Source organism: Alligator mississippiensis, chromosome 4 (genome assembly GCF_030867095.1).
Source record: "Alligator mississippiensis isolate rAllMis1 chromosome 4, rAllMis1, whole genome shotgun sequence".
Classification (NCBI taxonomy): Eukaryota; Metazoa; Chordata; order Crocodylia; family Alligatoridae; genus Alligator; species Alligator mississippiensis.
In genome coordinates, this window is record NC_081827.1 from 18839007 (window position 1) to 18851038 (window position 12032).

General features: G+C 38.7%; 1 protein-coding gene across 1 annotated transcript in view; it reads left to right on the forward strand.

The window, feature by feature from the left end:
- Positions 1-12032, forward strand: part of PCLO (piccolo presynaptic cytomatrix protein) — a 552248-nt gene that overhangs the window by 248093 nt on the left and 292123 nt on the right. Inside the window, exon 4 of the mRNA XM_059725816.1 lies at positions 4924-5988. Within this exon, the coding sequence (XP_059581799.1) occupies positions 4924-5988 (1065 nt within the window). The remainder of the gene's footprint in view (positions 1-4923; positions 5989-12032) is intronic.

Below are 12032 nucleotides of genomic sequence, written 5' to 3' on the forward strand. Positions count from 1 at the left end.
ACCAGAACCAGAGTAGTCAGGATTCCAGTGGTGCTAAGGCTGTCACCAAAGATTTGGGCAGTTCTGCAATTGTTCCATCTTGGGTAGTGTCCTAACCACTGGGGCCATGTCATTTTGGCCCATTTTTTTAATACAAAATGTTAGAGATCCAACAGGAGAGACTGCAAGAAACCAATAGTTTACTGGTTAAAACACTTAAGAGGCTAGTGCCCAGGCCCTCATGTGAATCAGGTTATGGGCTATTTTGATTTCCCTCTCTTTTACTTATGACAAATTTTAAAAAGGCTCAGTTTCTTCCCACATTTCAAGGAACAGAAAAAAATGTTTCTTACCCACTTCTACCTACTTACTTTTTTATCTTTCTGGCTATCTCAAAGAGAAGTTTAGAAACTTCCATGGATTTAACACCAGTGTTTATCTGGAGCTCCATGGAGGTGATTCTTGGATGAGTCAGCAAAATAGCTAAGTGTCTCTGCACAGATGTAACAGGCTGATAGTCTCCCCTGGGGTTAGCCCTGCAAGTCTCGCTCACACGAAATAACCACTGAAGTTAATGGGAACTGAATGCACCTAGGGCTAAGAAAAAAGCTGTCTCTGATTTTGTTCCTCTGCATGATATTTAGCCCTTACTCCCTCGGAGTCTTCCACACTATGTGCTACTTTGGCTGGTATGAGTCTGAGACTTGGGCCAGGCTGATGTGTACTTTTGATGTAAGCTCGCTGCCCCATGTTGGCGTATCAACACATATGTTTTTTCAAGGCATAGAACATGGTCTCTTTATTAACACAACCCATATTATGAACAGTTGGTAGAAGAAAGTTCTCTGGTATTTTTCTAATTAGAACGTGTATTAATTAGAGTGCTCCAGGATCATCCCACCATCATGTGTATTAAGCCCTCCCCTCCCCCCACCAGAGCCCACATTTTAAATTGGCTATGGGGGACACTTTAAATAAAGCTCATTCAACGAGCTTTAGTTAAAGCTTGTTGAATGAGCTTTAGTTAAAGCACCACTGCAGCCATTTTAAAGTGCAGGGGGTTATATACACGAGATGTTGAGCTGTTTTATTTAGAGCGGCTGTTTGGAAACACTCTAATTAAAACAGCCCCTCCCCACCCTTGAGCATGGGTATATGAACCGCGCTGCCGTGTGCCTGCATTACTCTTGCATTATGTGTATCTGTAGCATAACATTTTCAAAGAAAAATACTACGATTTTAAACAGAGAACATAACCACTTAGTGAAAATGTGCTCCCACACAATAGCCTTTATAACAGGACTTGCATCAGGTGCAACAATGTTTCCATGGGCAAGTCTAATAATCTGTAGTTCTTATTATTTCACCTGTCTATCAAATCAGCTTTTTTTGGAGTAAGGACCAACAAGATATTCATTGGATGCTTAACAGAATTTTAGTCAGCAATGTAACTCTTCATAAACAGCTTGTCAGAACGGAAATTTAAGAGATGTGGCAATTGCTATTTTCACTCTGTTGTTGAACTGCAACCTTTCCTGAGTTTGGCAAAGCAAAATCTGTACTACATATATAGTGGTGGGGGAAGAAAAATCTAAGCAAGTATTGAGCACCTCATGTGAGGGTCTTAGTGTTTAAAGGCCAGAATTACAGTGAGTTCAAACATAAGAATCGGTGCATTGCTGAGATTTACAGGATCATGTAACTAAGTTAAACATGGAAGAGGTCTCTTCTTCGTCTTCAGTTATCTAACATATTGCCACCATCCCCATTATTTCTCTGGTTATTGTATTATTTGTTTCCAGTTAGCTTGTTAATATCTTTATATTTCCACATGTACCAAGCCATTGTATTAACTCTATAAAGAAAATATCCAATCCAGATAGGATAAAATAAATTGAATTTATTAGGCTTTCAATTATGTTTAGAAAAGGAAACAGAAAAGAAGCAAATACAGCAAAAGATGCTGTCATTTACAGCATAAGGATCTCGGTCCACTACACAATGAAACACATTAGCCAACTCTGACAGATGTCCCCTAACTGGCCCTTTCCCTGGAGAATTTTAGGCATGTTGCATAATTCCTATGTCTCAGATTCCTTTTCTGGCTAATTTAGTGCAACGGTAGCCAACCCTCATAATGGGCAGTGTAAATGTCCCAGTCATTAAATGCCAAGTTACCACCCACAGCAGCTTTTAGACAGATGTATACATTTTTACATTTTATCTATCTTTTTCTAGTTTTGCAGGGACAGTAAAAAGCAACAAGCAGCACTGATTAACCAAAAGAAAAAAGCAAACAAAAGAAGGATAGAATGAAATGCCTTTTCATGTTTCATTCATGTCCCATTTTTATGCCTGCACACGTTCAAAACACAACACAAAACCCAGAAGAGGTGGGGAATAAAAGAAGGAAAAAAAACCCCAAAATCATGATTCCAAAGCAGTCTCTTAGACAGAAGGCCCTGTTTGAATGTTCTGCAAGCATAAAGGAAAACATTGTATCAATGTGTAGAAGAGGCTTTAGTGTATTCTAGGTGGTGGATAGGTATGGATAAGGTTTCTGAAAGAGGGCAGCCTTATTTTGGAAGAACAAAGACATCATGTACTATCTTCCTGTCCTAATGTTGCTTTTGACTTTGTAATGCCTGACCAACCTGATTCCTTCTATGACAAGGTGACAGCCTCTGTAGATGTGGGGAGAGCAGTGCATGTGGTATACCTTGACTTTTGAAACTGCCTCTCATGATATTCTCATTAAGAAGCTGAGGAAATACAGGCTAAAGTAAAATATTGTAAGGTGTATACAATACTTGGATCATCAAGCTTAACGTGTGGTTATCAGTGACTCAAAGTCCAGTAGTTTAGGAGGCATCAAGTGGGGTACCCCAGGGATCTGTCCTGGGTCTGGTATTGTGTAATGTCTTTATTAATCATTTGGGTGATGGAACTGTGTTCGCGCTTAGCAAATTTGTGGATGACACTAAGTTGGGTGGAGTTTCAGGTACTCCAGAGAGTAGGACTAGGATCCACTATGACCAGGATAGGCTCTAGAAATGGACTGCAATCAATCAGCTGAGATTCAACAAGGACACATGCAAAGTCCTGCACTTGGGATGGAATAATTGCAAGCACAAATACAGACCAAGGAATGACTGGCTAAGTGGCAGTACTGCAGAGAAAGACCTGGAATTTGCAGTAGATGAGTGGTGCCAAATTCATCCAGCCCCATGGGTTGTTGTGGTCTGGATTCTGGGTCCTGGACTGATCCCCTGTGTAGCACCCATGGTGCCAGGTCCAGCCCACATGCTGCACACAGCATGCACCAGCCCCAGGGCTTGCTGTACACATGGCAGGTGGGGCTAGGATGGTGCATGAACTGCCCCTGGTACCCTGTTGCCATGTGCAGTATTCATCCAGTGTTAGCATCATGTGCCATGTGCATGATGAGCCCAGGGGCCAGTGTATGCTGCACTGGCTGTGCATGCTGCATGTAACACGGGGGTGTGGCACAGGGCACATGCTGCATGCAGTGCCCCTCCAGACCATCCCTTCATGTTGGTTCCAGCATGGCCTGATCCTGACAGGCCCCGGAGCCAGGTTACAGGGTCAGTCCAGTCAATCACTGCATGGAGCACAAGTCCTGAACCACCCCTCCATACTGTATACAGGGTGCAGGTCACATGGCGCTGGATCAGCTTCTGCACTACACGCAGCACACAGGGGTGGAGTTGGCATCTGGGGCCAGTCTAACATCCCATGAGCTGGCTCGTATGGCTCTACAGGACAGATCTACACCATAGTAGTAGACCAGTGTTTTACACCCCAGTAGTAGACCAGAAGTTGAATAGGAGCTAACAGTTTGCAAAAAAAAGTCAATAGCATTCCAGGTTGTATTAACAAAAGTGGCACTTGCATATCCAGACAAGTTGTTATTATGCTCTGTTCACTACTGGTTAGGTTTCATCTGAAGTACTATGTCTAGCTTTGGGTCCAACACTTCAGGAAGGATGTGGACAGATTGGAAGGACTCCAGCAGAGAGCAACAAAAATGATTAGACTCCTGAGAAACAAGACTTATAAGCAATGGCTTGGAAGAACTAGGGTTATTTAGTAGGGAGAGAAGACTGAGGGGGGATAATTGCAGAGAGGATGGGATTGGCTTTTTCTGTGGCTGTAGGCTGGCGTAGTTCCAAAGTAGGTTCCAGTAGCATGGACACTCCCTTTCTCCCCCACTTTCAGTCAGTGCCATGTGAGCAATGGCCTCAAGCTGCAGCAGAGTAAATTTAGTTTAGAGATTAGGAGGAGCTTTCTGATTATAAGGGTGACCAGGGATTGGAATAGGCTACCTGGAGAAATTATGGAATCTACATCCTTGGAAGTTTTCAAGAGCAAGTCAGACAGACACTTGGCTAGAATAGTTTTTTTGTCAGGGGATGAACTGGATGAACTTATGAGGTCCCTTCCAGCCCTATTTTCCTATGATCCTATGATCACTTCCCTGTGTGAATTAAAATGCCACATTAGGTGCTGTGAATCTTCTAGCTAAACCAGTGCCTGTCTTTTTTGACATGAGGCATGCCTTTATAACTTCTGTGAGTTGAGCGGTATCCCATTTCAAAAACTGATTTATTTATTATAGACCGTATCTGATTCAAGAAGGCTGCAAAAGAAGAAGAGGAGCCAACAGGGAAGAGCCTGCACTGCCGTGAGGGTGGGGAGGAGTAACAGCTGAAAGAAGGAGAGCCTGCCATAGCACCCTGGCTGAGAATTGCAGAAACAGAAGAACATAATAACCCCCCATCCCAAAAAAAACAAACAAACCTGTATATAATATATATAGCCTTCAGTTTCAAAATATTGGAGGGCCAAATGTAGCAGCTGAAATCAGAATATGATTTTACATGAAAAATATGTATTAATTGAATGTTACTTATTATGTTACAGGTGCAAGAATGGCTCTGCCTAAACTGCCAGACACAAAGAGCAATATCAGGACGACTTGGGGACATGGGCAAAATGTTGCCTCGGATGCCAGTCCCTTCACAGTCAGTATCCAAACCATTTGTTCCCCAGAGCCAGCCTATGCCTACTGAGCCACATCACTCTCAGAAGACTTCAACACTGCCGGTCCAAACTGTGGAAAAATCAAAAGAAGAACCAGCAGTTACAAAGGATGTTCCAAAAGTTCGGCAGCCAAAACTTACCAAGACACCCTCAGTTGAAAAAATTCAGCAGGGGATTCAAAAGGAAGATCCAAAACTTCAGCAGAGGAAACTATCAAAAACATCCTCAATCGATAAAACTCAGGGGATTCAAAAGGAAGACCCAAAGCTTCAACAGGTGAAATTGGCAAAGGCACTTTCAGCTGATAAAATTCAACCTGGAGTCCAGAAAGAAGATCCAAAACTTCAGGGAAAACTGACAAAGACCATTTCAGCTGATAAAATCCAACAAGGAATTTGGAAGGAAGATACAAAACTCCAGCAGCAGAAACTGGTCAAGGTACCACCAGCTGATAAAATCCAACCGGGAGTTTTGAAGGAAGATCCAAAGCTTCAGCAGGAGAAACTGGTCAAGGCATCATCAGCTGATAAAATCCAAATGGAAACTGAGAAGGAAGATCCAAAACCGCAAAAGGGAAAACTAGCAAAGACATCTTCAGTGGATAAAATTCATCCAAAGATAAGTTCAGATCAAAAGCAACCCCTCAGCAAATTGATAGATGATAAGAAATCTGCATTACCAGAAAAGAAAGCGTCTCTTCCAGAGGACAGGAAAGAGCAGTTCCTAGTTGAAACTAAAGAAAAAATTATTGAAGAGAAATTAGAAGTCAAAGGCCCTCCTAAAGAATTTCATGCTCAAAAACAGGAGGAAGTTAAGAAAGAGGATTTGACACCTGGGCTTCCACAAATAGCCTCCAAACCAGACAAAAATAAGAAAGAAGACACTTCAGCTCAAGTTGCACCTGTGCCGAGACTGAACCTTGTGGAAACAGTGAAAGAAAAAACAGTAAGCATTGCATTAATTTTCTTTTGTTACAAGTGGTCAATGTAGAGCTTGATCCCATATATTCTTACTTATGTATGCTTCTATTTTTTTTCTTATGAGGTGATTCTTACTGGTGAGATCAAGGCCTCCTGTGAGTAAGGATTTATCAAGCTGGGCCTATATATTTTGAGGAGTAATATTTCAGCTGGGTTTGTAAACTTTTAAGTCCCTATCATTCAGAACTTGAGACTTTTTTTTGTCGGATTCAAATATTTCTCTTATTTATCTGATAGATGTTGGAGAGTCTCAAGACCTTTTAAAAAAAAGTATTTTTATTTTTCTAATTGTGGGGACTGAGACATTTTTCTTAGCTCTCAGTCTCCAAATCCCATTCACTCTGCTAATCAACTATTTCTTTTTGTTGCCTTACTTATATGTTCATTTATTTATTTTTATTGCTGCAAAAATTTTGATTTGGAGTAAGCAAGCAGTACAAATAATGAAATACATTTTTGGTGGGTAACTTTATTGGCCACGATTGGTCATTGGACCACATGAGTTCAGATTTTCATACCTATGCTGTGTTACATCAACATCCTGATGACAATAGGATGCTATATGATTGCCATATCAAATTGTAGCATAGGAGCTTGGGCCTATATTGAAATACATTCACATGTATCATACATCAATGTACATCATTTATTTTTCTCATTCAGAGAAGTGCTTATTTTCATGTAGAGCTTCATTAATAAACAGTCCAATCAAATGAATGAATGAATAACATCTTGTTGTGCTGGATCTGCAGTACTTCCTAAGACATTTATGAACCAAAGGTGGATAAAGAAATTACTTGCGCATGTTTTCTGGGGGAGAAAAATGTATCTACGCTCTTTTTTTTTCTAACCTTGAAATAGGTGTTGATTATTCATTTCGTAAGTGTAGGACTGGAAAATACATTTTTTCATTTCTACACCTATGAGATATATTTTTCAAAGAGAAAATTGGCTCATTTATCATAGGAATTTTGACTTATAGCTAAATATAAGTCAACTATTACAGTGAAAAATAAGTAGCTGGATTCAGGAGTTCTTCTGTTGTGTCCCTTAACATGATTCATGCTAATATTATCTATAAGCCAGCTTCCTAGGCTGGACTGTGTTCTCCATGACAGGTCTTGGTCTCCCTAGTGCCGAGGTAGTTTTGTCCTGGGAGTCACTGTCCATGATACACTGTGAAAGATGAAGCCTGGCTCGGGAACCCAATCTATGGAGGAGAAAGGACATATAAAGAAACCAGAGTAGAACTGCCATTCTGCACAATAGAAGAATATTAAAAACCAATATCTTTCTGTTTTCAACATTGATATTTAAGTTTTTGGGGTATTTGGATTTTGAGCAAAACCAACAAATAAATAAAAAAGTAACATTCCCTGGTGAAATCAGACAAAGATTTTGTCAAAGAGGTGGGATTTTTTGTCCTAAATCCAATTTTCTGTCCAAAAAAAATCTATAATTGAAAAAATCCCATCAGGCTTACAGTGTCATTCTTACAGCTTGTTGAGAAAAGAGAACATTACCAGGCTGTTAGGGCACAGATCTGAAATTCAGGTATTCTATTTTAGCTCTGACAGCAACTCACTTTCTAATCATTCATCTGTCACACTATTTCTGTATGCAATATGTGATCATTTTCTGAATATGTCCAGTGTCTACTTATTTAACTTAGTGGAGCTACTCAAGAGAATATTTCAGTCTTCACTGTTTCATGTTACCGATCTATAAAATTAACATAATAATAAATAACTATTCCCTATTACCAGAGTGCAGCTTTGAAGTTCCATTAATGAAAGTTTGTAAAGGACTGATGTGTAATTATTATTAAAGCTAGGAAATAGAACACTCTGGCATGCAACATGAATTTTGAAAAAGGATCTATATTTATAGGAAGGGTTCAAATATTATTTTCATTTGGTTTCTTCTATTGGGGTAAATACTGGAAAGATTCTTCCCAGATGTGATCAAATGTGAAAACAATTGGCTGAGAAGTAAAGGTAAACTAGATTACTGAGCTAGTTTGTTCCTTTAAAACAAACATGATGATTTATTTTACTTATTGAGTGATAATTAAAGCTTTCTGTGATATACAGCAACCAGTGAAAAATATGATACAACCCGTTGTAGCATATAATAGAAATAAGACAGACGATTACAGTTTGGGTTACATGGCATCTTTTCAGGACCTGCCTGGGTAGAGGTCAATGTCCAGGTAGCACAGAATAGTTTTCAAATATATGTTAAAGAGAAATTGTTTGAAAAGATTTGTGCAAGGTCTACATTTAAAAAGGTTGTGAATTAATCTTAGCACATTTCATTCGTAAAATGCTACATACTTCTCTTGCTGTCTTCAAAACTCTATGCAAATATTAACTAACTAAATCCCTCCTCATTGCCATAAGTACATATTATGAGCTTCATTTTGCACAGAAAATAGCTGGAAAGATTGTGGTTCTGGTCCAAAACTCAGTGAAATCATTAGAAAGGCTTCAGTAGGCAGATAATCCTCAAAGGTGTTTAGATTCCATCACTACCATTGAAATCAATGATAATTAGTAGGGCTGTGTGAAATGGCACCATTCCGTTTCGACCAGCGTTTTGACTTTTTGATGGAACAGCATGTCATTTCAAATTTTGTTTCAATTCACAACTGCTGTTCCATTTTGTTTCGTTGAAACAGTGTTGCTGTTTCGACGTTTTGCCCATAAGCTATAATAGGGAAGCTCGAAACAGCCTATAATGTTGTCATTTCTGGCCTGATTTGCATGAAACATGCAGGAATGGTAGCACCTTCTGAGGGCATGAAGTCTGCCATGTTTCAAGGAGGTAGATGGAGGGGTTTCAGGGAAACTGCACCTCAAAGTCTTGAAAGCAAAAAATTCATGTCACCTGTATGTGTTAAGCCACAGCAGGGTCAAAACTGCAGGCGTACTAGCCCCTGGTGAGGCCAAAACTCTTGCCAAGTTTCAAGGAGATAGGTGTAGGGGTTTTGGGGAAACTGCACCTCAAGTTGCTGATGAGCAAAACTCATGACATGGGTGACACTGTGTGTGTTAAGGCACAGCAGAGTGAAAGCTGCAGGCCTGCTAGTCCCTGCTGAGGCCATGAAGCCTGCCAGCTGACAAGGAGATAGGTGTGGGGGAAGTCTGGGTTCTAGGGCCCTGCACCCCTAGCTGCTGACATGCAAAACTGGTGACATAGGTGGGTGACACTGTGTGTGTGTTAAGATGTGCCCTCACTCAAATGACACCAAGGCAGAAAGCAAGGCAGCTCAAACAATGCTACCTTTTATGCAGTTTTTCCATCCCTCCCCCAGAGCACTGGGATTGGAAGGGACCTCAGGAAAGGATGACAGTCCCTGGCCAGCTACACAGTCAATAATAATAGCAGTCTTTCACCCCGCTTCCCCCCTCTTCCCCATCCCTGTCCTTACTTTAGTTTCTGTTTCCCTGCAGGCAAGTCCAGCCTGAGCTTTGAAACTCGAAACATTTTGAAAATTTCAAAACATTTTGACTCGACTTGTTCCGTTTAGAGGCTGTTTCGAAGCTCTCTGTTTTATTTTGATTTTGCTGTTTTGAGCTCAAAACAAATTGAAACAGCATCGAAACAAAACTGCCAGCGAAATTTCATACAGCCCTAATAATTAGTTTCTAAAATGGCTTTGAGGATTTGTGCCTGACACAGAACCAAAAGTTTCTGACTCTTATCTAGGTTTGCACCTTAAAGACTAACTAAATTAGATATGTATAGCGTGAGCTCACTTTTAGTCCCTTCTAGTCCTCTCTGTTTTAAAACAGTGGGCCTTATATTATCCACTCATTATGGTAGAATAGTGCTGAATTAGATTCCTTTTTTCAGTATAGTCACTAATACTACCCTGCAAAAGATGGAAAAAGCGGGATTCCCCAGAACTTCTGCCCATGTTGTTTCTGTAGAATAGGTTACAGTTTTTCCAAATATTGCTGATTTTTACTTGCAATTGTTTCCTATAACATTTTGAAAACAATCAATGGAATTATTCCACAACATATTTAACTTGCAGTAGTAGAAGGGGTAGCATAAATACAGAAGGGCAAATATAAACTTCTTTTTCTCCATTATCGTATGATAAATGACAGCACAGATTGCTGTGATAGAATCATTTAGTTATTTATGATGTTAGCTCACATGTAACAAATATACATTTACCAATTTTTTTATAATCTTCCTGTAGCTCCAAAACTTAATTGAGTACCCAGTTGGTAAATGTGTTCTTATTTAGAGATGGTCAGAAAATCTTTTACAGAACCATTTTCCATTAGAGAAGGCAGTGTCATTATCAAATTGGAATCCTAGATGAAATTATGATGATTTCATCAAACGTTTCATTTTGGGCGGAAAAATAATACACCAATATTGAATATATTCAACATATTCTATTTTTCCTTATTTCATAGTTAAACATTTACAATTTTTGCTTTTGTGACAGGTTTTCTTTTATTAAGTTTTTTAAAAAACTTTTTGGTTATTACACATTATGCTATAGCATACAATAAAAATCTAAACAAAAGTCAACTCCCAAAAAATTAGTTGGGCTTTTTTTTTTGTCTGTGTTTTCCTGAAATAAATAGTTTCCTGGTTAAATTTGAAACATGTTTTGAAAATTTCAGTTTTTCTATGAATTTCCATTAACTGAAGTACTCTATTCTAAGTACTCTGATCTTTGTAAGAATAAATTAGCTTTAGAAAAACTAAATAGCAAGCATTTTATAGTTTCATTGTCTTTTTAACAAAATTCTAATTCAGTTGATAAAAATTTTAGTAATTTAGACAACAAATACTTAGATATTGACCTTGCTTGTTAGTATTAATGCTAAAATGCCAATGAGTAATGTAAATGCAGATTTTTTTTAAAATTCTCAGATTTTGAGAAGTAACTAAAAATACAATAAGGGATACTTTGAAAATGAAAAATTCTAGCGTGAAATAGCTAAACGATGTATAGCCATAAGTACAAGATTTCTTTTCTGCACTAGAAATACCTTGTGTAGTATGTCTTTTAAGTACTTCTAATTTTCATACACTGAAGACCTCCAAAACTGGCATCTTCCAGCATTAGTATCAGTATCCACCCTTCGCACCTTCCATTCTGTGCAAAAAGAATTTCACCCTATACCAGTAGAAGCACTCCTTGAATTTGCTGTGAGTTGCTGCAGGACTAAACTTGACCAGTACCAAAAACACACAGACAACACATTTCTAGGAAGAAGACCCTTAACTTCTTCCAGAAGACCTACTAAGTTGTTTGTATGAAGAAGAACGGCACCTAGTTTTGATAATGAAACCGTGTTTTTACCATTAACTTTCTTTAAAGTTTTTTACAGGCATCTAATATATTTCTCTGAGATTGCTAACCATCTCACATATATAACAGTCAGTTACAGGGTTTTACCCTTCAAATATGTTCATCTAAGAAAGTTTTTGTACTGTTGTAATTACTTGGATTGTAAAAAGTGATATGGGCATATATCACAGGAAAATTAAATATATATATGGCTTCCAAACTATGCTGTGCATTATTCTTTTTGCATGATGTATATCACAGCACAGACAACTATGCATAGACAAATATATAATGTAAAATATGTTTTTGTAAAATACACTCATACTGTAGTGGTTTTTTATAATGTAGAAGCAGTCCATCTTGCTTCTACACTCTTTTGCACTCTTTGCCTTAATTCCTTGTCTACACTTGTTAGCTCCTGGTTTCAGGTGACTGTCCTATATCCACTTCTAGCTGGACTTTCCGTAGCCAGTAGCCTACATCTCAGCTTTCACCAATTGAACTCTGATTGTCCATAAAAACCCATAGCAGACTTTGACCTTGGTCAATGTTTTCATTTGTTAATATATCATTAAAAATTGCATGTAATGTCCTTGGTAGATATTACATTATAAACAATATAAACACATATGTTATTTGAGGTGGATTCTGAATGAGGGTCATAAGGTGTCTAGATGTAGAAATCC